The 26509-nt window shown below is 55.0% G+C and overlaps 2 protein-coding genes across 10 annotated transcripts; both read left to right on the plus strand.

Annotated features, from left to right (window-relative positions):
* Positions 1–760: 760 nt before the first annotated feature.
* FKBP4 (FKBP prolyl isomerase 4) lies at positions 761–9647 on the plus strand. The gene is made up of 10 exons (XM_036866551.1): positions 761–1101; positions 2937–3081; positions 4114–4256; positions 5088–5208; positions 5442–5598; positions 6199–6289; positions 6391–6474; positions 6690–6875; positions 7517–7756; positions 8889–9647. The coding sequence occupies exons 1-10, from the start codon at positions 997–999 to the stop codon at positions 9003–9005; spliced, it is 1389 nt and encodes a 462-aa protein (XP_036722446.1). The 5' UTR covers positions 761–996; the 3' UTR covers positions 9006–9647.
* A 6155-nt stretch (positions 9648–15802) lies between these two features.
* Positions 15803–26256, plus strand: ITFG2 (integrin alpha FG-GAP repeat containing 2). Of its 9 annotated transcripts, none has more exons than XM_036866532.1 (12): positions 15803–16052; positions 19892–19987; positions 20550–20591; positions 20686–20857; positions 21620–21759; positions 22202–22350; positions 22713–22810; positions 22990–23043; positions 23147–23238; positions 24263–24380; positions 25153–25326; positions 25480–26256. In XM_036866532.1, the coding sequence occupies exons 1-12, from the start codon at positions 15957–15959 to the stop codon at positions 25581–25583; spliced, it is 1335 nt and encodes a 444-aa protein (XP_036722427.1). In that variant the 5' UTR covers positions 15803–15956; the 3' UTR covers positions 25584–26256. The 9 variants fall into 9 exon arrangements, with proteins under 9 accessions (XP_036722427.1, XP_036722426.1, XP_036722432.1 ...); XM_036866531.1 differs by having other exon boundaries at positions 15836–16052; positions 25153–25322; XM_036866537.1 differs by having other exon boundaries at positions 15854–16052; positions 25215–25326; positions 25480–25618.
* The last annotated feature ends 253 nt before the right edge of the window (positions 26257–26509 follow it).

Below are 26509 nucleotides of genomic sequence, written 5' to 3' on the forward strand. Positions count from 1 at the left end.
AGTTTTTATTATTATTGGAATACAAATTCATGCAGCCGATAACTATTTGATACCACGCATCGGGAACTATGCCAAGCTGGGGTTAAGTGCTAAAGCAAAATCAAGACCCTCCCTACACGGATCTTTTTGTCAAAAGGCTATTGTTTGGGTAACTAGGCGCTGCGGTGCGTTGGCCCACCGCGCAGACGCTCTGCTTGCCACAGGAAGTCCAGAATCACCTGGAACCCAGTATTAAGAAAATATTTCTTCCCATGGGTTTTCAGTAAGGTGGAATGGCTTTCTTCGTAAGCTGAAACCGTTTTTAGGTTTTCAGTTTTATTATTGTCGGGGAAGGCCCCTTTACCACGCGGGCCATTTCCTGCAAACGGGCAGCTCGCAGCACTTCGCCGGGCTCCAGGCGCACGCCGGCCCCACTCCGGGGACACCCGGTCGCCTCCCCGGCCCTGCGCGCCCGGGTAACGCTCTCCGCTCGCTCTGCGTTCAGCACGCGCGCCCAGCCAAGCGGGGAGGCCGGCCGCCCGCGTCTCGGGCCGGGGAGACGCACGCGCGGCGCCCACGTCCGGCGGCGCGGCGTCGGACGCTGCGGAGGATCGAGAAGGATCTGGAAGAATCCGGTTAGACCGGGGGGACGGGCGGGGGAGGCCGGGAGAGCGCGCGGCGGGGGGGAGGGCTGGCCCGGGAGTCCGAGGGTCCCAGCACCGGGGCGGGGCCAGGCGGCCGGCGGGAGGAAAGAACCAGAAACCACCTTTCGTAGGAGCGCCCCGAGCGCCAGAGCCCGAACCAGCCGCCGTCTCTAGAAAGTTCTCCCCCCACGTCTTTCGCGGCCGCCCGGCTCCTCCCAGCCCCTCCCTCTGCGGCGGTGGGACCAATCGCTCCCCCGGCCGCCCACGACCCACCTCCTGCGCCCGCCCGCGCCGGAGCAGAGGTGCGCGAGCCCCGGCCGGCCGCCCGCACAGCCGCGCACTGACCGGTGCCCGCTGCCCGAGGAACGGCACGATGACCGCCGAGGAGACGAAGGCTGCAGAGAGCGGAGCGCAGTCGGCGCCGCTGCCCCTCGAGGGGGTGGACATCAGCCCCAAGCAGGATGAGGGCGTGCTTAAGGTAAGGGGCGGGGGGCTCCCCGGGGCGGCGGGGGGCGCCAAGAGCCCGTCGCCGCCGCGCTCCAGCGGCCGGCCGGGGCTCGGGGCTCGGACGGCCGCCTCTGCAGCCTCCCGGCCGGCCGTTGACCGCGGTGTGCAGCCGTGGCCGGGCGCACCGCCTTGCTGGCCGGGCCGCCAGTTCGGGGCGGGAGGGCGGCCACACGCTCGGAAGGAGGAGGTCTGGGCTGAGGGCTCCCCAGTCCCCCAGCCCCGGTCCCCGGCCCCCAGGCCCGGGAGCGCAGCGCCTGCTCCGGCCGCGGCGTGCGCGGGGAGGGGCGCGCCGGGGGGACGGGCGCGTGAGCCGCGGGGGGCCGGGCGGCGTGCACCACCCCTCTCTGCGACCCGGGACCTCGCGGCCGGCTCCTTCCCTGCCGCCGCCGCCGCCGGGGAGCCCCCCCGGCCGCCTGCGCCTCGGGGGTGCGGAGCTCGCCGACCCTGGCAGTTAAACATTAGCCAGGACGCGAAGCGGGTCCCAGGAGTTATTTCCTGGCCTGCCGGCCTTTGTGCGACTTGGCGCGCGGACCCGGCGCCCTCCGCCTTCTCGTCACCCCCTTTCTAAAGGCTGGGACCCGGCTAGGTCACCCGCTCGGCCATGCTGTCCCCCTCCCCCCCGCCCCGGTGCATGCCGGGACCTGTAGTTCACCCCCCCTCCCCGGGCCTTTCTGAGCGCGGGGTGCGGGGCTGGGAGGAGGTGCTCTGCTTGGGCGCCCGAAACCGTGTTACCGCCCGAGGAGCCAGGGGAGGGGTCTGGGACCCAGGCAGCGGGGCATCTTGACCCACGTCGGGACAGCGGGCCGCGGTTCGGAGCTGGTTCTGCGCTGTCCAGGATAGCGAAATCCTAGCTCGGATTCGTGCCCTGTTCTCACCCAGTGTCTCTCCTCCTGGCTTCCCACTGCTCAGCCCCACGTGCGCGTGTGCCCTGGGCGAGCTCGAGACCTCGGGGCGCTCTTAGCTGGTGCAGAACGCACCTGGCTGCTTTCCCAGTGGGCACGCGGCTTCCAGGGAGACTCATTTCCTCTTTGATTCTCCACTCCTTCCCCTTTCCTTTTCTATTGCTATTCAAGTCCACATCCATTCCATCGTGGAAGCTTTCCCTTAGAGGGTGACCACACACGTACCAGGGAGCCCACAGAGCCACCTTTTTAAATGGTAAAGAACAGAAGCAAGAGTCTTAGAAGTTCCTGGGAAATAGTCTAGCCCTGAAACCCAGGACTTCAGTAGCCTACCAGTCACGAATGCTCAAGTCCCAAGTCAGAGGTTAGGGCCTGGTTGAGAGCCCGGGCTCACCTGTAACCTGGTGGTTGCTTTTACCTCTCCTGGACTGCTCCTGTTCTTTTCATTATTCATATTCCTCTTTTCTGTCTAAACTAGATCCTGATCTGATGACAGATGTTTAGGAAGAATGAGGAAACGTAGCATAAATACTTTTCCCTTTGTTGCTGATAATTATTCAGTCTTTCACCAGTTTAGTCCTGTAACAACTCTGATAGGGATTATGATTACTACTTCACAAATAAGGTCTGGAGAGTGAAAGTGACTTGTACGAGAGCATACGGCAAAAACTTGAACTCAGGTGTTGTTTTGTCTCCAGTGTTTCACACCAAGTCACGTCGTAGTGGAAGACAGGGAGGTCAGTTGGTTCTAACCAAGCTCCACAGCAGAGTCATTTGATGACGGGTTCGTCGAGTTACTTACAAGGAGGCAGAAGAGTCTGTTTACGTTCTGGTCAGAGGTGTACGGGTAGTCATGGTGCCTCTGCGTCCATCCCCAGGTGCTCACCTTCTCCCCTTCCTCCAGGTCATCAAGCGAGAGGGCACAGGCACAGAGATGCCCATGATCGGGGACCGAGTCTCTGTCCACTACACGGGCTGGCTGCTTGATGGCACCAAGTTTGACTCCAGCCTGGACCGCAAGGACAGATTCTCCTTCGACCTGGGGAAAGGTGGGCATGGTTAGCGGGCTGGTGGGATCGGGGTGTGTGAGCTGTCACAAGCAGAAACAGTATTCTCAGGAGTTCAAAGACGAAGGGTTTGTTACAATCTTAATTTTTTCTTTTTTTTTGTTTCCACTGTCCTGAAACTATGTTGATTTTTTTTTTTTTAATTTTTATTTATTTATTTCCTTGGTTGCATCAGATCTTAGTTGTGGCAGGCGGGCTCCTTAGTTGCAGCTCGCCGGCTCCTTAGTTGTGGTATGTGAACTCTTAGTTGCAACATACATGTGGGATCTAGTTCGAGGATCAGGGATCGAACCCAGGCCCCCGGAATTGGGAGCGCCGAGTCTTAACCACTGCGCCACCAGGGAAGTCCTGGAACTGTATTGATTTTTATCTCTCATTCCCCTGATCACCTCTGAACGCCTGGCTTCCTCTTCAAGGATGGACTGCCTTGTTTTCTTGAACCGCTTTGTTCCAGAGTTGAGTGGTTTTTGTTTTTTTTTTTAAGTGGTCTGTAAGCAGGTTTTCTACCTTCCTGGTCCCATTTCTAAAGAGTGTCCAGCTTCCCCTTGGGCATGGGACAGTAAGTCTCTGGGGCCACTGTTTGAACTCAGAGTCAGATCCCTGCCAAGGAGAACCTGTTTGTTTTCTTTTCTTTCTTTCTTTCTTTTTTTTTTTTTCCCAATAAATTTATTTATTTATTTTTCGCTGTGTTGGTTTTTGTTGCTGCGCGTGGGTTTTCTCTAGTTGCGGCGAGCGGGGGCTACTCTTCGTTGTGGTGCGTGTGCTTCTCACTGCGGTGGCTTCTCCTGTTGCAAAGCACAGGCTTCAGTAGTTGTGGCACGTGGGCTCAGTAGTTGTGTCTCGTGGTCTCTAGAGCGCGGGCTCAGTAGTTGTGGTACACGGGCTTAGTTGCTCCGCGGCATGTGGGATCTTCCCGGACCAGGGCTCGAACCCGTGTCCCCTGCATTGGCAGGCGGATTCTTAACCACTACGCCACCAGGGAAGTCCCGATCTGTCTGTTTTCTGTACCTACAGGGGAGGTCATCAAGGCTTGGGATATTGCTGTAGCGACCATGAAGGTGGGGGAAGTGTGCCACATCACCTGCAAGCCAGAATATGCCTATGGTTCGGCGGGCAGCCCTCCCAAGATCCCTCCCAACGCCACGCTTGTGTTCGAGGTGAGTGGCCACAGCGAGCAAGGCAAAGAGCCAGCCTTGTCTCAGCCCAGGGCCTGGCTGCCCTCCAGCGCTTCCTGCCTCTCGGAGACAATGTAGCCAAGGCTGGGGGCCTGCCCTCGGGGGAAGGGGAGGAATGGAGAGAGCGGCTAGCTCTGCCATGCATGTAACCTGCTGCTGCCAGAAAGTGGTCAGTGATGAGGTTTCAGGTGGGAAGAGGTAGGCACGCACCCCTTTTCAGGCTTGAAGCAGCAGGGTGAGGACTGGAGGCCTGTTTATCTCTGGAGCGGTGCCCACAGGAGATGGGTCCTAACTGAAAGGGATCAGGAGGTCATAATCTGCATAGAGTGGTGACTGACAGCAGAGAATATTGGCGCTCTGGAGATAAGAGGAGGGGAGAGATGCCTGCTGCGTGGGTCGGGGGCGGGGAGGAAAACCTTTGCTGAGGAGCTGGAACTTGACAGCGTTCACACTTGAAGGTGGTTGAGCCCTACCAAGTGGATGCCGGGGGAATGCTGGGAAGGCGGGTGAGAGGTGTTGGGTTGCTCCTGACGCCCGTCGGGCTGAGCTTGTCAAGTAGCTGGGTTGGGACTGTCTGGAGAGCACACCGTACGGGAGTGGCGAGTGCACAGAGCGATCTCCTGAGCTGAAGTGAACCCTGCGGCCTGCCCACGTCTGCCTCAGCTGAGCCAGGGCAGCTCCCAAGAACCTGGCAAAACTGCCACTTGGGCCACTCCTGCTGTCGCTGCCCTCGCCGTCAGACCCGCTCTGGCATTTACTAGGGACCCCTCCGAGCGAGAGCGGAGCTGTGACCCCTCACACCTTGTCCCACAGGTGGAGTTGTTTGAGTTCAAGGGAGAGGACCTGACGGACGAAGAAGACGGCGGAATCATCAGGAGAATCCGGGCTCGGGGGGAAGGCCACGCCAAGCCCAACGATGGCGCCCTCGTGGAGGGTGAGGTGGGGCAGTGCGGGGTTTCGGTCAGGTTCTGGTGCGCACGCCCTGGGTGGCTTCTCTGTGAAGTGGGGGGCTGAACCACATCCTCCTGACACTCCTCCACGTCTGAGAACGCCGAAGGGCGTTTGGGGAGCAGGAGGTGACGAGGCAATGGGGGCGGCTGCGGCGGCATCCTTCCTCGGTCTCCTGCCTGCTTACGCCCCTGGTACGTCGCCTGTCTTTCACGCCAGTTGCGCTGGAAGGGTACTACAAGGACCAGATCTTTGACCGCCGGGAGCTCCGCTTTGAGGTCGGCGAGGGGGAGAGCGTGGATCTGCCTTGTGGGCTGGAGAAAGCCATTCAGCGCATGGAAAAAGGAGAACATTCCATCGTGTATCTCAAGCCCAGGTGAGGTACACTTTGGCCCAGGTGCGGCAGGCTGTAGAACAGGTGGGTGCACCAAGGTCAGATCTACTCGTCCACAGTGAGTTGTGTAACCGGCCTTTTGTACGCCTCCCCTGTTTACGGTCACTGTGCTCTGGGCACCCTGCACGCACACCATCACGATATCCTTGAATCCAAACCTGACGTTTTCAGTCATGCTGCTACAGTTTCTCTTTTCTAGTGACATCAAGATTTTCATCTTCTGTTCATTCAGTCATTAACTGTATTTATTGAAACACACCTACCGTGTGCCGGACACAGTGCTGAAAATCCTTAGTTATTCAGAGACACTGTTGCCACCTTCTAGTGACTCATTGCTCTGTGGGGTACCATTTAAATTAGTAATCGTGCCCGTGTGTAATGTGAGTTATTAGAAAGATTTGCAGCATGCTAAGTAAGAGCCCAAGGAATTGTGTGAAGAGGTCAGGGAAGATTTTGCCAAGCAGGAAACATCTGAACCAAGACTGAAGCGATGAGGAGGTACTTTGCAGGAAACAGGAAGCCCTTTCAGTGTGGAGCAGGTTAAGTGCTGCTGAGATGACCTAGCGTTTTCCTGCCCCACAGCTATGCTTTTGGCAGTGTTGGGAAGGAAAAGTTCCAGATCCCACCAAATGCTGAGCTGAAGTATGAAGTACAGCTCAAGAGTTTTGAGAAGGTGAGTTTGTTCAAGGTCTTCCCTACCCTGAAGTCAGGTCCCACCCTGGACGTGACTCCCTGGGGTGCTGACAACTTTGTGTCTCCCTTGGGGTACGGCAGGCCAAGGAGTCCTGGGAGATGAGTTCAGAGGAGAAGCTGGAGCAGAGCACTATAGTGAAGGAGCGGGGCACCATGTACTTCAAGGTGAGCCTGCAGCGTGGTCCTGGATGCTCTCGAGGAGTGGACATGCTGGCACCTGCAGCTGTCACCAGGTGGATCCGAGCTGCCTGGTCAAGCCGGCGGTAGGGGTTGGGCGGGGCAGGACTTTCTCACGCCTGTGGGTCACCGGTGTCTACAGGGTACGACAGCTTGGGGCCACCAACGCTGTGCCGGGTGCCTGAGCCTCCCTCCCATTCCAGGAAGGCAAGTACAAGCAAGCTCTGCTGCAGTACAAGAAGATTGTGTCCTGGCTGGAATTCGAGTCGAGTTTCTCTAATGAGAACGCACAGAAGGCGCAGGCCCTTCGGCTGGCCTCCCACCTCAACCTGGCCATGTGTCATCTGAAGCTGCAAGCCTTCTCGGCTGCCATTGAAAACTGTAATAAGGTGAGAGAGCGAGGGCAGTGTTCACGGGCAGGCTTGGGCGAGCTGCCGGCGTGTCTGGAACTTGCCCGCAGTGACTAGGGCAGAGGTAGCAGGATGGAGCCGTGGGGCTCTCAGGTGCAGGGCCCAGAGGCAGGGCGGTGGGAAGCGCGTGGCTTGGCCTTAGTGGTCGGAGGCAGTGGCATAGCGGCGGGCAGAAACACTGGATGGAAGGACTGGTTCCGTGTTCTCTCCTCCCCGGCTCTTTGCCTCTCCCTCCTACGCACCCACTTTAGTCTAAAGAGATGGACTTCCCTGCTGGTCCAGTGGTTAAGACTGTGCTTCCACTGCAGGGGGCACAGGTTCCATCCCTGATCGGGGAACTAAGATCCCACAAGCCACATGGCACGGCCAAAAAAAAAAAAAAAAAAAGAGCATGGAAATGTCACAGGTTCTTCTCTTTCATCTAAAGACCTGTCTTCCCTGTCTGCCTCTTGGACTAAATGAGGTGCCTTCCTAGACCTTGGTCCTTTCCGTGTGGTGCCCAAGGCTCGTTCTTCCTGGGGTGGGGCCTCATCCTGCTGAGGGCTGCCTCGGGAACCCAGTGCTGGCCAGAGAAGCTGCAGGATCTGAGGTCTCACTGCTGCGTGCTCCCTGTGTCTCAGGCCCTGGAACTGGACAGCAGCAACGAGAAGGGCCTTTTCCGCCGGGGAGAGGCCCACCTGGCGGTGAACGACTTTGACTTGGCACGGGCTGATTTCCAGAAGCTCCTGCAGCTCTACCCCAGCAACAAAGCCGCCAAGGCCCAGCTGGCCGTCTGCCAGCAGCGGATCCGCAAGCAGCTCGAACGGGAGAAGAAGCTCTACGCCAACATGTTTGAGAGGCTGGCTGGGGAGGAGAGCAAGGTGAGGGTGGGGCCGGGGAGCGGTTAGGGTGGAAGACCGGGGACAGAGGCATCCCTTCGTCCCCGTCCCCAGCCCAGCCCAGCTGGGGCGGGCCCTCTGTGCCTGTGCCTGTGCCTGTCTGTGCCGACCCTGGAAGCCTGGAGCAGCAGCCCGGGTCTCCCCCTGTCCGGCCCCCTGTGTCAGGAGTTGGCTGCTCTGATGGTCTCCCCAGCCTACATTCTCTGTGCCTGTTTAAAACTCAGGTTTTAGAAACTGAGGTTTAAATAGGTAATGCATGAACGTGGTTAAATTCAGACTGCACAGAACATGCAGTGGAAAGGCTCCCTCCCCCACCCAGTGTGCTGGCGGGACAGTGATCCCTGGCGACAGGCGGTGGGCTCTGCCTACTACTTTGTGCATCAGGCTTCCTTCACGTCATACCTAGAAGCTTATTTTACATCAACGTGTGAAAGAGCTTTCACGTTCGTTCTTAGGCTCACGTAGTCTTCCACTGTGTGGATGTGTCATATCTTACTTACCCAGGTCCCTATTTCTTAGTCTCCCAGTGTTCTAAACCTGCACTAATAGAAATATAATGCAAATTATATTTGGAATTTTAAATTTTCTAATAGCTGTGTTTTAAACAAAAAGTAAAATAGGTGAAATTAATTTTAATATTTAATTCACCCAAGGTATCTAAATATTGCAACATGTAATTTTTTTAATTGCATTTTTTATTTTTTCAGATTAAGCCTTCAAAATCCAATGTGTATTTTATACTTAAATTGTTTTGAACTAGCTGTATTTAAAGTGTTCAGTAGGCACATGTGGTAGTAGCTGCCATGGACAAGTAGAGTTTTATACAGTGTTGCAATAAAGTGAATTCATAATTTTGTACATGAGCAGGTGTATCTTTAGGTCGCACATCGAAAGGGCATTGCTGTGTCCCTATAATTCTGTTAGCAGTTAGTTTTTTTTTTTTTTTAACTTGGGCGTGAGTATTTCTGGGTACAGACGACACCTAGTGTGCGTGTGCTAGGTGATCACTTGGGTGCGGGCAGGTGAGAGTGGGGATGTGGGTAAGAGTCACCTTTATCGTCAGGGGGCAAATGAGAACTGGAATTCACCCCCTTCCCCCTCTCCCTTCTCGCAGGCCAAGGCCACGGTCGCTGCGGGAGAGCAGCCCGCTGACGCAGAGATGAAGGAGATGAAGGAGGAGCAGAAGAACGACGTGGCAGGGGCCCAGCCTCAGGTGGAGGCGGAAGCCTAGCCCCGCCCAGCCCTGCCCCCGGCTGCCTGCCCCCGCCTCCCTGCCCTACTCCACCCTGTTAGTTTTGTAAAAACTGAAGAACTTTGAGTGAATTAGACCTTTATTTTTCTATCGGGTTCGATGGTGGCTTTGAGGGAAGGGGGAAAGGAGCAGGCTGGGGGATGGAGGTCGGGGGGTCATTTTAGGTGGTGTCACCCCCTTCCTTCCCCCATTCCACGTGAACGAATGTCCCTCCACACGCACACTCACGAGAACGTTATTTATTTTGCTTCCTCTGTCTTCTCTGTCCGTCTTTCAGGTGGTAGAAGGGGGCGCGCGGTAGGGATGTGAGGTCTGACGAGGCCGGGTGGAGGGGGGACCCCTGGACAGCGCCTCCCCTCCCGGTTCCTCCTCGCGGACGTGGGTGCTAGGGGCATGGGAAGCACTGCTGTGCCCGTTACCTCTCTCTCCTTTCCTCGCCCCAGGTGGTGTGGCTGCTACTGCCTTCTGGTGTCATGGTGACCACCCCTGTGCCCCCTCCCGTCAGTGTCCCTTCTCAGCCAGGCGTGTCCCACCCCCTCAGCCTCTTCCCTGCACTTGCTGAAGGTACAGGCTCGCCTCAAGTTCTGTGCTTGAGCAATAAAGTGGAAACAATAAAACCTGGGTGTTGGGCAGCCCTTTGTGTTTGGCCTCGGAGGGTGAGGGTGGGCGTGGGCGGCTACACCAGGGGGCAAAACTAAGGGAGTCGCCCACCCCATCCCCAGCCTGCCTGGGGCAGCAGCTGACACCGTTAGCAGTAGTGGAGCAGGGCCTCCTGCGCACCACATGGGCTGTATTGGGGCCTGCGCTCAGAGCCTGCCAGTGGGTCTCCCACACTCCTCCCCCCGGCAGCCTGGTAGGTTTTTAGTAGCTCTGGTTTTTCTTCCCTAACACTTGGGAAGAGGAAAATATATAAACATCTAAACTACATTGGGACCAAGCGACTGAGTTTGCTTTGAGGTTAGATTTGTCTACTTCTGCCCAACTGATCCAGTAGAAAGTTCAAGCTGTCTTGGTTTCCTAACAAAGTGAAACCCCTGGTGTCACCCACGCCTGTCGCCCTTTACACAAGGGAAGAGGGAAGAACAGTCATCAAGCCTGGCAACATCGGCAGCCCCTCAGGCCCACTGTCCAGCTTTCTTCTTGGCCTTAATGGGGAGAAGCTTATGCTTTTTCCTCACTGTGCTTTGACCCCTGGCTTCTATAGCATTCTGGGGCCCTGGGAGAAGCCAAGGGGCACGAGTGAATCATGCTGAGCCTTGGACGATCTTGACTGCAGGCCAGAGCCTGTGTCTATCCCCTTCTCCCTTGTCTGTGGGGGCTGTCTAGTCCTTTCTGCCCGGTGATACGGTTAGCCTGCCCACCACGTGCCTGTACAGTTCCTTCCAGAAGAAATTTCTCTATACTTTCACTGTGGAAGATTAATTTCCGTGAAAAAGTTCAAGTCGTACAGCATGGCTGGTGCTACAGCCAGAACTAAAATTTGGGTGTTCTGTTCTCCCAGTGCCACTGCTTGCTCTCTGCTGGGTTCACATCATAGCCCTGCGCTTAGGGTTTGTGTCTGGGTCTCTGGTATTTCAGGATTAGACTTGCCCCTGCAGCCCATGATACTAGCTAACCCTCACTAAGCACTTTTGATGTAAGCCCAGCCTCACACAGATTAACTTAAATCCTCCTAACCATCCTACAAAAAAGGTATTGCCCCATATTACAGATGAGGAAACCAAGGGTCAGAACTTAAATGGAAAGAAGATCTGCCTGGAATGTGAGATGACCTCTTGAACAAGTCCAAACTGCCCTGAGGTTCATGTGACCTTAGGCAAGTTGAGCCTCTTTGCTCATCTGCCAAAATGGAGATGGACAAAAAGCATGCCTGAGATTCCCTCCACCTCTGGATGCTTCTACTGTAGGATTCCAAGAATTTGAAACATAACTGGAAAAAAAACCCAAAACCATAACTGCACTTCTGTAGAACCCTGGAAACTGGACAAGCCTTGGTTTATGTACCATTAAAACTGTCTTCTGAGGATGTTTTAGTACAGTGGCCAGAAGTCTTTAAGGTTAAAAATAAATGCACCACCTACTCCACTCTGCTCTGGGTCGGGCGCAAGTGCATTTCCCAGTCAGTCACACCCTCCTCACCAACACTTAAATCTTTTCATATGCAGAGAATGTGTGGAGTAAAGAGAACCAGTAGCAACCAGAACTGAGCTGTTCCTGCAGACTTCCACGTGGTCTCTGGAAGGTCTTAAATGGGGTTTATCTTGTCCTAGTGCTGGTCCAAACATCAAGTTCTATAGATTTTTATCTCCTGGGTATTTGCAGTCCCCGTTCCAGCAGCCCTTTCCCAGCATCCCCATGTGCCCCGACCCCGTCCGCCTGTCCTGTGAAAGGCTCCCCCGCATTCCCGTGTGCGCCCCTGCGGGTCACCGTGTGCTGCGTCCCAGTTGAATCCCTCCGACCGCTTAAGCGCTGACTGCGCCTTCCCAGCCCGTTTGCGCTGCAGGTCACACCCCGCGGGCCCGGGCCAGCCTGCCGTCCCAGCATCGGTGCACTGGACTCCACCAGCCACACCAGTCTGAGTGAGAGGGTGAACTGTGAATCTCGTTTCAGTTGGAGAAATAACACGTGGAAGATATTTTAGGCAGGACTCGTAACAGGTAGTCCCTTTTTAGCAAACTATTGCTTGGAAATAGAGAAACAGTGGAACCTTCGATGCCTTATTCCTTCTGTCTTAAAGACCAACCTTCCCGGTCCCAAAGCAGCACTCCTCAAAGCCTTGTAACCCTTAGATTGAAAGGACAGGGGGCTTAGGGCAGTGCTGGAAAAAAGCCAATGCAAGTGTGAGAAGACATTCTTGTCTATTGCTGACTTTACAGCTGCAGTTCCCCAGCTGCTTGCCAACCTCGGATAACTCGGATGCACCAACTATCCTTAATTATAAAACACAACAAAACCTTATTTAGCACGTAATGAACACTCAGTATACCACTTTGGGAGGCAAAGTGAGAATGTAAAAGATTCGCAAAGTGGTTCTAAGGACGAATGATGAAGAAAAAGCAGTGCTGGGCTTCCCCGGTGGCGCAGTGGTTGAGAATCTGCCTGCCAATGCAGGGGACACGGGTTCGAGCCCTGGTCTGGGGGGATCCCACATGCCGCGGAGCAACTGGGCCCGTGAGCCACAATTACTGAGCCTGCGCGTCTGGAGCCTGTGCTCCGCAACAAGAGAGGCCGCGATAGTGAGAGGCCCGCGCACCGCGATGAAGAGTGGACCCCGCTTGCCGCAACTAGAGAAAGCCCTCGCACAGAAACGAAGACCCAACACAGCCATAAATAAATAAATAAATAAATAAAAATTTAAAAAAAAAAATGATGTCAGCCTCAATAGTAGTAGTAGCAGTTGTAGTGGTAGTAAAAATTAAAAAAAAAGAAAAAAGGAAAAGAAAAAGCAGTGCCTTCGTGAACTGAGAGTTCCTTGACCAGAAGAGAGGACCAGCCACACCCTGTCCCCCAACCGGAGACAAGCGCGTTCCCTTCAGATCTCCAGTCTCCGGTTCCGCGGTTAGAAGTGCCTCACACATAAAACAGTTACGTTTCTGTTTTTTTTTTTTTTATTGAGGTGAAATTCACATGGTTTTAACCATTTAAAGAGAACAATTCTGTGGCCTTTAGTCCGGTTACAATGTTGCACAAGCACCACCTCTAGCCGCTTCTGAAACTCTTTCCCCGCCCTCCGCGTGTCAAGCCCACGTCCTGATGTTTGGGCTTCGGTGACAAGAACGACTCTCCACGCTTCCGTTGATGGCCAGCAGAGTCCTGAACAGGCAACAGCTCTGATGGGTTCTGATGGGGGCGGGCGGGGGAAACTACGCGCGAGTGCAGTCAGTGCACTCTGAACGACCGTCTCACTCAGAGCAGGGCCCACACTGCTGTTCTGCCTAACGGCTAGGTCAAGCAAGTGTGAGGAACAGGTTTCCGCGCCTCACCACCTCTAGAACCTTCAGCATGCTAAGGTGCACTGCGAATCCCACTTGTGGAAGTCTCACACGGAGCCCACTGGAGGCTCTGGCCCCGCCCTCAGGATGGTGAGTGGCTCTGGGCCTCACATGCAGAAAGAGACTCATTTCAAGGTCCTGTCTCTTCCCTGGACACCCTAGGCCGACACCCTGAATGGAGAAAGAGGTGGACAAAGAATCTCCCTAGAAACGCTTCCTGCTTAACACACCTCCCCTTCCCTTGCCATTAGCAGGTTTCTACTGAAGCTATTGTTCGGCTACACCCACACAAACACCGTATCCAAGTCATCTAACCAGGAAGACCGCCTGGTTAGGCAGTGCTGGGGAGGAAGCCAAAATCCACGCTGAGAGAGCGCCTGGCCTAAATGAGACGAGCTCTAGATAGTGCCGGTGGAGACCCGCCAACCACCTCACTAAGAAGGGCCAACAACAGGGGTCTCCTTGCGGAGCCAGGGCTCTGTCTGCATGGCTCCGCCGTGCCTGGGCCTGTGTTCCACTCACTGGGACAGTAACACTCAGGCGGTTAAAGTAACTGGCGCAGTGGGGAGAGGCATGGGGCGGGGGGCTTGATTCTCGCCATGTTTCTCGGAGACCTATCTTTCCTTCCTTTCTAACTTTGTTTGGCCCTCTTGACAAAAGCCAAAAGGCACTGTATCCAAGTTGCAATCATAATGACATGGCCTTCATGAAATGACAAACACAGAGCAAACAAAAACAGGCACCCTGGCACAGGAAGGTCAAGAACAAGAAGCCCAAGTGATGAGGAGGATAAACCAAGGCACCGTGGGCGCCGGGTCAGGGTTCCATTTCAGAGAGCTGGGGCAGGCCAGGGCCCTGGGTGACAGGAGCAAGGTGATCCTCATCTATTTTGTCCTGGATTATTAATTCATTTATTTTACTATTTCACTCACAGGGCTGGGAAAAGAGAAAACAATGGAGTCATACGTACAGTGAAAAGAAACAATTCAAAACTAAATAAGTTTACACTTATTAGAGGGAAACATTTTAAAATTGGTTGTTTTTCCACCCCTTAACCCTAGTATGAAGCTTAGGGTTTGAGCCAGGATGAGAGAACAGAGATGTGGTAGTGCGGGACAAGGCAGCGTGCAACTCCTCCCTAAGCAGATGGATTTAAAGCACCAGGTACACTCATGTGACCCAGAGCCTTGGAACGGACCCGGCCAGCCCCACAATACACCACAAGAAACAGAAACCTAAGGGTACCTACAATCCCCAGCGTCTGTCCAGACTACCTCCTCTTTGCCGTTCTGACCTACTGCTTCCTGTTCTCATCTTATCTGGCCATGAGAGCCACAGGATCTCTAGGGGTAGGGGTGTTGTGGCTCTCGTGGCCATCCCCTCCCCGGCTATCACTTGTAAAGCATGTTGCACGTGTATTATTTCATGTAATTAGTGCAACCACCCTGTGACCTTGTCTCCTTATTCCAGTTTTTTGGATGAATAAACGGGTTCAGCAAGATAAAGCAACAAGGCAGAAAGTGATGGAGGTGGGACTCAAACCAGAATTGTTTGAGCCAAAACCCCACGTCCTTTCTGTCACTGACTGCCAGAGCTCCTAGCAAAGTCCTCAGGCTAGAAATCAGGGTCCCCTCCCCGGCCCCAGACAAAAAGGTCCTGCCCTCCAGGGCCTTCTCCCACTATGTTCAGATGTAGAAAGTAGGCCAGCCCTGATCCAACATCCCCAGGTGAGGTAGACCTCCTTATTTTTACAATGTTGACTCCTGAAAGACCAACGTGTAGATCAGTCTGGGCCTGCAAACCTAAACTTAAAAATATACTGAGCACCTGTAGAATCTCACAAATAATACTTTTGATGTCCTGATTGATGAGGCCCAAAGAAAGGCTGCACTGGATTCAACATGGAAGGTTTCCCCCTGAGGCCAGCCTTGATGGTGATGTCCCATTTACGCTACGGAGGGGGGCTCCCGAGGGAGGGAAGCAAGAGCTTTGTGCTGGGGGGCCAGAGCAGACCCAGAATCCCAGCGACCCCGATTTCTAGCCTGAGGACTTTGCTAGGAACTCTGGCAGTCAGTGACAGAAAGGACGTGGGGTTCTGGCTCAAACAATTCTGGTTTGAGTCGCACCTCCATCACTTTCTGCCTTGTTGCTTTATTTATCTTGCTGAACCCGTTTATTCATCCAAAAAACTGAATAAGGAGACAAGGTCACAGGGTGGTTGCACTAATTACATGAAACAATAATTGTGCAATGTGCTTTACAAGTGATTTTCAAACTTTTACCCACAGAGCACACCCACCGTGGGACAAAAAAAATATTTTTTTGATAAGCCAGTATATACACGTATAAATATATACAATTGAAACAAAGGTTTCACAAAAATAATACTTACCTTACTACTCGAGATTACTTGGCATTTTCTATTCTATTTCGTTTTTTAAAAAGCTGGTCCGATTCAGTACCCTCATTTCAAGACTCGTAATGGGGAGTTACGTAGTTTTTTTTAAAACACTGTTGGAAACCACACAGTCATCGGTTATTACGATTATTATGATTCTCAGGGATGGTCTGACGGCAGGAAATCTTCACTGCCAGGGCAACAAAGGACCAGGTACACTCAGGTCAAGGTTATTAGGTCAAGCCCACGAAAGCGCTGTTGCCAAGGAAACGGCTCGGCCAGGCCAGCGTCGGCGGACCTGGGCGCGCAGAGCCTGCGGAGAAGAGGAGTGGCCCGAGGCCCTGTCACTCAGCCCCGCCCCCACGCCCGGCGCGCCCGGAAGGCCCGCCTCATCCCTGAGGTTAAGCGAGGAAGGCAGCGATTGGAGGCTCAGGGGTGACGTAACTTCCGCTGTGGGTGGGTTTCCGCTCGGGCAGCCGTCGGGAGGGGCTCGGGGAGCACTCAGCGAGGCTCCACGGTCCCTGAGCCCTGGGAACTGCGATGAGATCGGTTAGCTACGTACAGCGCGTGGCCCTGGAGTTCAGCGGGAGTCTCTTCCCACACGCCATCTGCCTCGGAGACGTCGATAACGACACGGTCAGTGCATGCGCCCTGGAGAGACGCAGCCCGTCTGCGACGGCGGGGCGGGGCGGGGCGGAGGAGGCCGCCCGCGGCGGCGTGTGCGTGCTGCGAGTGCGTACGGTGTGGGCGTGGACGGCGTGCGTTGCACGGCGGGCGGTGCGGACTGCGCGCGTACGCACGGCGCTGAGAGCCGGATCGGGAAGGGCTGTGTGGGCGGCTCGGGTACCCGGCATCCTGGCTGGATTGGTCCGGAGCCCTGCTGCACTGTCCTTCTAGGGACTCGCGTACCGGGTCCACTGCCTGGTCAGTCACTTGTTCCCAAGAGGAGCCAGTGAACTGTGGTGGCCGAGTTCCCAGCTCCTCCGGGGCCGCCTTCCCTTTCAGAGCGTCGGAAATAGGCTAAGAGCGCGCGTGCGGCTCCTGCGGGAGCACCTTCCGCACCGCCCGGCTCGGCCCGGCCCACCGGACTGCTCTCGGCGCTTGGCCGGGGTGTCTCCGCCTGGCGGGCCCACCTCGGTTGAGTTACTGGCTCAGTGTCCATGTCCCTTTCCTCCCCCAGCGGTCCTTCCTTTTCCCGTCGGTTAAGTGACTTAATACAGGTAGAGCAGGCAGAACCGTGTCTGGCACTCGGTTAACGCTCAGGACACGTTAGCGTCGTCGGTAGCGTTTGATTATGGGCCGAGGGCTCTGCTGCATTCTGGGAATTCAAAAGCCCCAGCCCGCAGGTAGCTCATCGTGGAGCGGGGGAAGGGTGATAGAAGAATAGGGAAATGTAGTGAGGCCCATTGATTACAAGATGTAGAGGGTTCTGGGGTGAAGCATTGAAGGGGACGGTGGCCGTTGATGGTGTGGGACACTTTTTTTCATAATCTCAGTTTCACATGAAAAGCTGACAGAAAGGAAGTGCGCTCTTTCTCTGCGTCCGCCCTCTAGAGACTTTCTCCCCACTGGTGTCGCAAGGCTTCCGTGGGGTCCTCGAGGGTGTGTATGCAAAGCACATGGTTGCTCTCCTCTCCTACCCTCTGCCCCCGTCGCTTCTCTGCCTCCCTCACATCTCATCCTCACCTCCCTAACTGGTCTGTGCTCTCTTTTCCCAGGGAAAAAAAAATCGGGCTAAAACGTCCCCACCACTCACCCCCAACCCCGCCCCGCCCCCAGCCTCCTTTACGCTGTGATGGAAAAAGTATTTTATGAGGCTTCTTGGCTCTACCCTGTCTAGGGAGGAAAAAGTTATTCCCATAAATTTGTGTTATGTTTTCTGGGCTTTCTCGTTTCTTCATATGCTCAGCAGTATAATTTTATGAGACAATCAAGGGAGGCATTTTAAACTAGTACATTAACAAAGTGACGTTAGATGTGCATTATTTTCTATTTTACCTGATTGTTTAAAAGGGCACACGTGCCTTTTTTTCCTAGCTTCACAGTGTCAGCTTTTTTGGCAATTGTACTTTTCTAAGTGAATTGCACACTCAGTTCTGCAATATTAGGTATATTACAGTACCTTTTTTGGGGGGGGGGCGTGGGCGTGCCGTGCAGCTTGTGGGATCTTAGCTCCCTGACCAGGGATTGAACCTGGGCCCTCGGCAGTGAGAGCATGGAGTCCTAACCACTGGACCGCCAGGGAATTCCCTACCTCTTTTTTTTTTTAAACCTTAGTTGTAAGCATTGTAAGCTCTGTAAGGATAGGAATTTTAAAACTTTTTTTCACTGCTGTATTCCCAATACTTAGAATAGTGCCTGGGACATAGTAGGCACTCAGTAAATGTTTGTTGAATAAATGAGGGTTGTTATGAAAGGCAAATGTCATTATGTATCTCAAAGCAACTTGAAGGGTTTTGCCTGTTATTAATAAATATAATTGAAAGAAGGGCAAGTAGGTGAGGTAGTTGGCTACTAATCAGGTGTGGTACACTCAGCCTGCATGAGTATGGGTAGAAATTTTGTTACTGGTTCTCCAGGCCAACCTTTGGAGATTTGGGGCAGGAAAAATACTTATTTCATCCTATTAAACCAGTAACCTAAAGTAATTTGCGAGTAATTTATTTCCTGCTAAGTCAGAGGGAGAAGCCAGGGATAGAATACACACCCTCGAGGACCCAACAGAACCAGTGGGGAGACGGTGTCTAGAAGGGGGGCGCAGGTCACAGAAAGAGCGCACTTCCTTTCTCTGGTAGCATTTCTGACTGAAGGTGTACTCTGCAGCTGGGGTTCTTTAGTGTCACTGAGTAACCTCCGGAGGCCAGAGCCAGGATGGACCACAGAGGAGCAGAAGTGCTGGGGAGCAGATGGGCGACCCTGGAAGTGTGCTCGTCCAGGTCGCCTACTGAGTTGTATCTACTCACTCACCGCACTCACCACACTGTTTTACAATTTTATTCCTTTGTCTGTGCCCTTGTTAAACTGAGGTCCTTCTCAGCAGTTGTACAACTGTGGATCTGTGGCATTTGTCTTTGGGCCTCTAACGGGTTGTTCAGCTTTCCCTGAAAACTCAAGGGTTGACTGGGCATTCTCTTTCATTCTGATTTTTCTTTGTTTCTTGAAAAAAATATATTTAATTTGTCTATTAAGTAAACATTTATCGAGGGCCTACTATGGACTGTGGCATCTGTTGAATGAATGTATAGAAAAAGAATGGATTGTGTGAAAGATGCTAAGATCCCCAAGCCTTGGAGGCATTTAACTGGAAGCTGAAAACCCCCTGTTATTCGTGCTATTTGTCAGTCACCTTTCTAGATGCTTCCCTCCGTTAGCTCGGTTCCCACGGCAACCTTATGAGGGGGATAGTCTTATGATCCTCGTTTTATAGATGAAAAGATTCAGGCATGGAGGGCTGGATTCAAATTCAGGCAGCTGCACTCGGAGGCCCTGCGCTATTCAGCCTTTCTCCTGTGTGTCTGCGAAGTCCTCCAGGGTGCAGAGGGTTTGATGTAAATAGATAATCTTGTTTTATGCTTCTGTTATCTAATGTCCCCACCAGAAACTGCCTTAACTATTAAAATATAATAAATCTAAGCTTCAAATCATTATTAATAAATCCCAGTGCGTTTCTCATTTTTTCTTACTGTTGATCTGTTATGTCTTTCTTGCCTTGAAAATTAAATCTCTTGAGAATCTAATATTCACTCTGAGGACAGGAAAGGGTGTTAGATGTCCCCCCAAGAAGGAATCCTGAAAGTATTTCTGGAAATGGCATTTGGAGCCAGCTGGCTATCATCGTTATCCCCTTGAAAGGGCGGCCAGCCTTTGGGGAACCACTGGGAAATGGGGAGCCCACATGCAAACGGCGAAGAGGCTCCAGACCCTCCTGGGAGCTTAGCCACCACTAGGGGGCACCGGAGGCCCAGAGCTGGGATGCGGCCCCTCCGGCACCCCCACCCGCTGTGTCCACTCAGACGCACCAACGTCGCAAGGTCTTGCCAGGGGAGGGACGACCCCAGAGCTGACGTTGTCTTTATTTGGCCCCTGATTAAATATGAGCTCTGAAGTTAAATTCTCCAAAGGGTGCATATTTGGGGTCATTTTCCTAACGTGTCCCATGCGTAAGGACAAATTAGAAGCGTCGAAAGCAGGCGTGTGGGGCATTGAGCTGTTCAGATGTCAGACTTTTCTGAGATGGAGCACAGATTCTGTATTGGCCCTTCTCTAACCTGCCCTGCCCTCAACACACACATACGCCTAACTGGAGATAAAGAACCTGGGAGACTGTGACTGTGTTGGTCTCGAAATCTTGTTAATAAAGTTGATGAAGATGCAGGTTGAGGTCTTGTGACTTCCGCAGAGTGGGCCCAGTCGAGAAGGGCTTGAGTGGCTCAGCAGGACTCCAGCCTAACCCTCTCTTCTCTCTCCATTTGAAGTTAAATGAACTGGTGGTGGGAGACACCAGTGGAAAGCTGTCTGTGTATAAGAACGATGACAGCCGGCCGTGGCTCACCTGCTCCTGCCAGGGAATGGTCAGTATTCAGCTCCCTGGGTCTCCAGGGGGAAGGGGCTCCTCCTGCCCAGGGACTGTCGAGGCTGGGTCCCACGCATGAGCTCCCCAGCCTGTCCGAGGTCGCCAGCTACTGGTTAAGGATTCATTTGAATCGGAGGGAAGCCCCCAGGCTTCCCAGATGTCATGCGCACACACAGCCGGGCTGGTTTTCATTTTATGTGATGGAATGACTCCCATAGTTTTTCGTGGATCTGCTGAGGTTGTCTGATCGTACGAAGTGTAGTAGAAAATGGGGGCAGTCATTTGAATACGTCTAGAAGTATGATAGTCCGGCTCTACTGATGTAGTTTTTGTTTTGTTTAAGCCCAAGTGGTCTTCACTACCTCAGGTCCTTATACTGCTGTCTGGTAAACTGGACCCAGAGCACAGTAACGGGATTAGCACAGCCTCTTGATGTGGGGCGTGCGCAGGAGTTTTCAGCGAATGACGGTGATGAGAAGCCCGCCCCGTGCTTCACAGAGCTTAGGGAGCACTGGGGACCCTTAGCGTGTCCCCCTGAGCCCCTCTTTCTTCTTTTGCAGCTTACGTGCGTCGGGGTTGGAGATGTGTGTAATAAAGGAAAGGTAGGAAGCCCAGGGGACTGCGGGTTTCCCTCGGCCCATCCCCGACTCCTGTGCTCTGACGACCAGCCCCCTCCTCTACCTCTGTCTCTCCCAGAACCTGGTGGTGGCCGTGAGTGCCGAGGGCTGGTTTCACTTGTGTGACCTTACGCCCACCAAGGCCCCGGATGCTTCTGGGCACCACGAGACCCTCGGGGGGGAGGAGCAGCGCCCAGTCTTCAAGCAGCACATCCCTGCCAACACCAAGGTCATGCTGATCAGCGACATCGGTGGGCATGGCTGTCTTTGCAGGCAGCCAGGGAATAGGAGTCAAGGGGCAACAGAGCAGATCTCGAGGGAGCCAGGGGGCTCGTCGCGTTTGTTTGGGCAGTTGTCATGCATTTAACGCCAAGCTACTGAGCTCCCGTTATAAAGCAGGCATCGTTCCGGGCACTGGGATTGCAACAGTGAATAAAACAGACAAAAGTCACTGCCCTCTTGGACCTTTACTAGGAAGGGACAGAAAATAAACGCTAGCCATGTGGTAAGGAAGTTAAACAGTATATTCGGAAGTAGTAAGCGCCATGGAGGAGATCACCCACGGAAAGGGGCTGGAGGGTGCTGAGGTAGAGTTGGCCGTTCTAAATGGAGTTGTCAGGGGAGCCCCTGCCGAGAAGGGAACAGCTGATCAACAACTCAAGGTTGCGAGAGAGTGAGCCGCTTGGATATGGGGCTGGTACTTGGGCCAGAGGCTGTCTCGAAGGCGCTGGTAGGGATTTGGGTGCATCAGGGCACTCGAGTCGTGTACCCGAGGGAAGAAGTGACAGGCCCTGCGAGGCAGCTGTGTGGTTCTGGACGCAAGGGCAGGCAGGGGAGCGGGTACCTGGCTCAGGGGGTGACGGGGCAGCTCGGCAGGTGGGCCTGAGGTCGAACCTGATAAAAAGTGCCAGTGGCGGTGGTGCTAGAGGGGCGGGGAGGAGGGCGTGCTTGTAGGACTCCAGCTGGTGAAGACAGGTTTGGCTCCAAACTCGTCTCATTTTCTGGATCCACAGATGGCGATGGCTGTTGCGAGCTGGTGGTGGGTTACACAGACCGCGTGGTCCGGGCTTTCCGCTGGGAGGACCTGGGCGATGGCACCGAGCATCTGACAGGGCAGCTGGTGTTGCTCAAGAAGTGGATGCTGGAGGGTCAGGTGAGAGGCTGAGCGTGGGGGCCACAGCCCAGGAGCAGGACGGGCCTCCCTCCTGGAGGGGGCTTGTGGGAGAACAGGCGGGGGCAGGGGCTCAGGGTGGGAAGAAGGGAAAACCACCTTGTTGACAGAGACCCAGAGGAGATCACTTCGAATCAGGGTCTTAGGGGAGATGGCCAGTAACAGGCAGACAGGAAGGAACATTGCGCTAAGAATTAGGGATGTGATGGTGGGTGTGTCGCGTCGGGATCCGCGCCGCGGGAGCGCAGGTGCTCCCTGTGGAGAGGGTGGCACCGGCAGGAGACCCGTGGACGCTGCACTTCCCCCTGCTGCTGCCCTTGAAGGCTGAGGATATGTCCCAGGGCCCCTGCCCACCCCCTGTCCTCTGCAGGCTTTTGCCTTTCTCTCGCCCGCAGCCCCCTTAAGCCCCCATTCTCTGGTGCAGGTGGACAGTCTCTCGGTGACTCCAGGGCCCCTGGGTGTTCCTGAGCTAATGGTATCTCAGCCAGGCTGTGCTTACGCGATTCTGCTGTGTACCTGGAACACAGACCCTGGGCCGCCTCCCACCTCTGAGGGGCCCGAGGAGGGCACTAGGTAAGGGGCCGGGCCTGTGGATGGCGGGGTGCCTGGCCGCAAGGTGGGCGCCCACAGCCATGGAGGGGTCTGTGGTTGGAGTAGCATCAGCTGGGTCCCAGCACAAGCACCTCTGCCCCTTAAGGAAGATTATTCCGGGACCCAGGGAATCCCGACCCTGACGCAGCAACTGGAAGAGGTTCTGAGATTCCAGCCTGGCAGCTCCGTCCCTCTCTCTCAACTTGCCCCCTGGGCCAGGTGGGGTGGGCGATAGGTCTCCCAGCTGATTCACGTCCTGGAAGCTCGCACAGAGATGGGGCCCACGCAGGTCCGGAGAGCCAAGCTCTCTTGGGCTCCCACTTAGGCGCCCTCCGCCACCACAGGGAGACCCCCGCTGCCCGAGACGTCGTGCTGCACCAGACGTCCGGCCGCATCCACAACAAGAATGTCTCCACTCACCTCATCGGCAACATCAAGCGAGGTGGGGCGGGGTGGGGGATGCAGGGGGGAAGGGGGGAGGGGAGGTACAGGACCACCCTTGTTTCTAGCGCATCCTTCACGCCCCGCCCTCGGCCGCCCTCCGCGTGTGCTCTGATCTCGCCTTGCCTTTCGCGTTTCCTTCTTCTGGTCCTTCTACCGCGCCGACCCCTCCCCCCACAGGCCGCAGCCCCAAGAGCGGCGCCTCGGGCCTCTTTGCCCTCTGCACCCTGGATGGTGAGTCCCTCGGGTCAGCCATGGGCCGTGCAGGGTGGGCCCATGTTGTGTGCCCGGGGTCTGCGCAGGGTTCTGCCCCCAGCCCGGCCGCCTCTCCCCGCAGGGACACTGAAGCTCACGGAGGAGGCGGACAAGCTGCTGTGGTCGGTGCAGGTGGACCACCAGCTCTTCGCCCTCGAGAAACTGGACGTCACGGTGAGTGGGGGCCCGTAGGGGGCCATTCTCCCTTCTCAGCCGCCTCCGCCGTTACCTCAAGGCTCCCTAGACAGGCCTGGCCCCCCGAGCTCCCCCCACTCCACGGGCTCAGCGCTGTTCTCCGTGCCGCTGGCGAAGCTCCCATTTCAGCAGAGCCGATGGCTCCAAAGAGAAGCAACTTGTTCTTAGGGTCCAGGAGTGAGTTGCTCGCCCATCTGCAAACGTCCGCACACGAGTGTGTGTTCACCAGAGCTGTGGCCCCTGGTTCGGCCGGTGGGGCTGCGCTGACGCGGCCGTTGTGCCTGCTTGAGGGTCTGGGAGGAGAGGCGCGAGGCTCTGAGGTCAGGTCAGGCCCGGCTCTGAGTCCCGGTCCTGCCCCCTCCCGGCCGGGCGGCCCTGGGTGAGTGAGCTGGCACTTCCTCAGTATAAAATGGGAGTGACGTTGCCTACTTCTTAGGGTTGTCGCGCGCACTCTGTGGGGGTGGCTCGTTCAGCAGCCCCCTCTGGTGCCAGGTGCCGGGAGATGGTCGGTGAGAAGCGCTGGGGCGTTGCCTTCCCAGCTGTTTGTCACCCGCAGCCGAGTCCACGGCTCCCGTAATTTCATCCACCCGGTCAGGAAGCCTTTCTACAACAACTCCTGGGGACTTCCCTGGTGGCGCAGTGGTTAGAAATCTGCCTGCCAAAGCTGGGGACACAGGTTCGAGCCCTGGTCCGGGAAGATCCCACGTGCCGCGGAGCAGCTAAGCCCGCGCGCCACAGCTACTGAGCCTGCGCTCTAGAGCCCACGAGCCACAACTACTGAAGCCCGTGCACCTAGAGCCCGTGCTCCGCAACAAGAGAAGCCACCGCAATGAGAAGCCCGCGCATCGCAAGGAAGAGTAGCCCCCGCTCGCCGCAACTAGAGAGGAAGCACGCGCACAGCAACAAAAACCCAACGCAGCGAAAAATAAATGAATTGAAAGAATAAAAAATAAATAAAACGGTTCCTGGCCACCCCTGCATCCCGGTCTCTGGCCTTTTTCAGGGCAACGGGCACGAGGAGGTGGTCGCCTGTGCCTGGGATGGACAGACGTACATCATTGATCACAACCGCACCGTCGTGCGCTTCCAGGTGGACGAGAACGTCCGCGCTTTCTGTGCAGGTGGGACCCTGCCCCGCGCTCCTTGCTAAGCACACGTGTCCCCCTCGCTCGCACTCTCACTGCGGCCCCTGACACAAGTCTTCGTAAACAAACGAGTTCTTCAGCTCTTCCGTTAGAGGGTGTGAGTGGGTACCAGATTGCCATCTTTACAGTTTTAACTAAGAGGAGGTAAAAGACAGTGAGGCGTCTATCTTTGGATATTTTAAAGGATCAGATATGGGGGGCGGGTTGTTCAGAAAAAAGTGTCAGATGAGTTCTTGTCTGCCTGCTGTGTGGAGATATGGGAAAGTTCTTCCCCATCTGAACGTGTCAGGACTCTGTGAAGACTGTTCTCCAAGTTCCATTCTCTTAGTTCCAAATCGGGGACCTTGGGAAGCAGCGTTAACTCCTTTGGGGGTGTCTCTGGTCACTAAAATGGTAACACTTGAACGACGCGCTGGTGCCACATTCCAGTGACCTGGGAAGAGGGATCACCACCCAAGAGAAGCCGCCCCGCGTTACCCTGGGGCTGTCACTGAGATGGGAAACCAGCACATGTCACCTCCTAGGACACTGTCCTGCCTGGGCTTTGTTACTGTGGTTTTCCGTATCTGGAATGGGCCAGATATTTTACGTTTTACCTGCTTTACTGAGTTCCCAACAAGGAAGAAATAGAGGGCCTTTAGTTTTCTGCTTGGCGTCCACGGGCGGGTAGAAGCTGCTGACGCGAATGCCGCCCGCGCCGGGCATGAGCCTCCCCGACCTTTTTCTCCCCCCGCCACCCCTCCCCCAGGCCTGTACGCCTGCAAAGGGGGCTGCAACAGCCCCTGCCTCGTGTACGTCACCTTCAATCAGAAGATCTACGTGTACTGGGAGGTGCAGCTGGAGCGGATGGAGTCCACCAACCTGCTCAAAGTGCTAGAGGCTGAGCCGGAGTTCCGGGGCCTGCTGCGGGAGCTGGGGGTGGGTGAGTCCTGGGGGCGGGGCTGCTGCGGGAGCTGGGGGTGGGTGAGTCCTGGGGGCGGGGCTGCTGCGGGAGCTGGGGGTGGGTGAGTCCAGGGGGCGGGGCTGCTTTGGGAGGCCAGGTCCCAGCAGACCCACCAGCCCCTCTTGCCCACAGACCCTGACGACCTCCCCGCCGCCCGGGCCCTGCTTCACCAAACCCTCTACCATCCGGATCGGCCACCACAGTGTGCCTCCACAGGCCTCCAGGATCCCTCCTAGCTGGACCGGCCATCTTGGCTGAACGGGGATCCTTCTGAACCTCCCCACCCCGCAAGCTGTCCATGGTATTTGCGAGACAGGGAGTGCACATTACAGAGGAAGGATGGCGGCAACCCTAGGGTGACTGTGAACTGTAGACCTCGTGGTCTTTCTGGTGAAGGAAGAGACGAGTTGCTTCTCTGCCCCTTTCCTTGTGTGCCTCACCCATCACACCAGTAGGCACTGCCCCCTCCCCAGAGCTCCCCACTCTTGTTGTGTGGGAAACAGACTTGTTTGTGAGGAGGGACTACAAATCTCTCGCTACTCCCCAACCAGACTTTGGGGCCAGTGGCGCGATGGCAGTGAGGGCCCTTCCCCCAAGTTCCATCTTCCGTGGCACGGCTCCAGGTCACTGACATCAGTGATTGTTACATGAATGGCGAACCACAGATCTTTGGCTTATGATGGGTTTCGTCCTCATAAATACATCGTAAGTTGAAAATATTGTAAACTGAAAATGCATTTCCCATACCTCACCTACCGAACGTCACAGCTTAGCCTACCCTGTGTTAAACGTGCTCAGAACACTTACGTCAGCCTACAGCTGGGCAAGATCACCTAACGCAAAGCCTACTTTATAGTAAAGCGAGGGATATCTCATGTAATAAATTGAACACACTACTGAAAGTGAAAAGCAGAATGGTCATCTGGGTACAGAATGGTTGTAAGTGTATTGGTTGTTCACCCTCATGATTTTAAAATCTGATGCAGGTTTACAGTTCAGGCCACAATCAGAATGATACCCTGGGCCATTTATATCCCTTCTGCTCTTGATTCCTGTGCTCTGAATCAGTGGTTTTCGAATTGTAGGTTGCAATCCTTTGGTGGGTTGTGGTCGGCAATTTTTTTTAATAAATGAGATAGAATAGACTAAGGATAAAAAATAT

The sequence above is a fragment of the Balaenoptera musculus genome, chromosome 10, assembly GCF_009873245.2.
Source record: "Balaenoptera musculus isolate JJ_BM4_2016_0621 chromosome 10, mBalMus1.pri.v3, whole genome shotgun sequence".
Classification (NCBI taxonomy): Eukaryota; Metazoa; Chordata; class Mammalia; order Artiodactyla; family Balaenopteridae; genus Balaenoptera; species Balaenoptera musculus.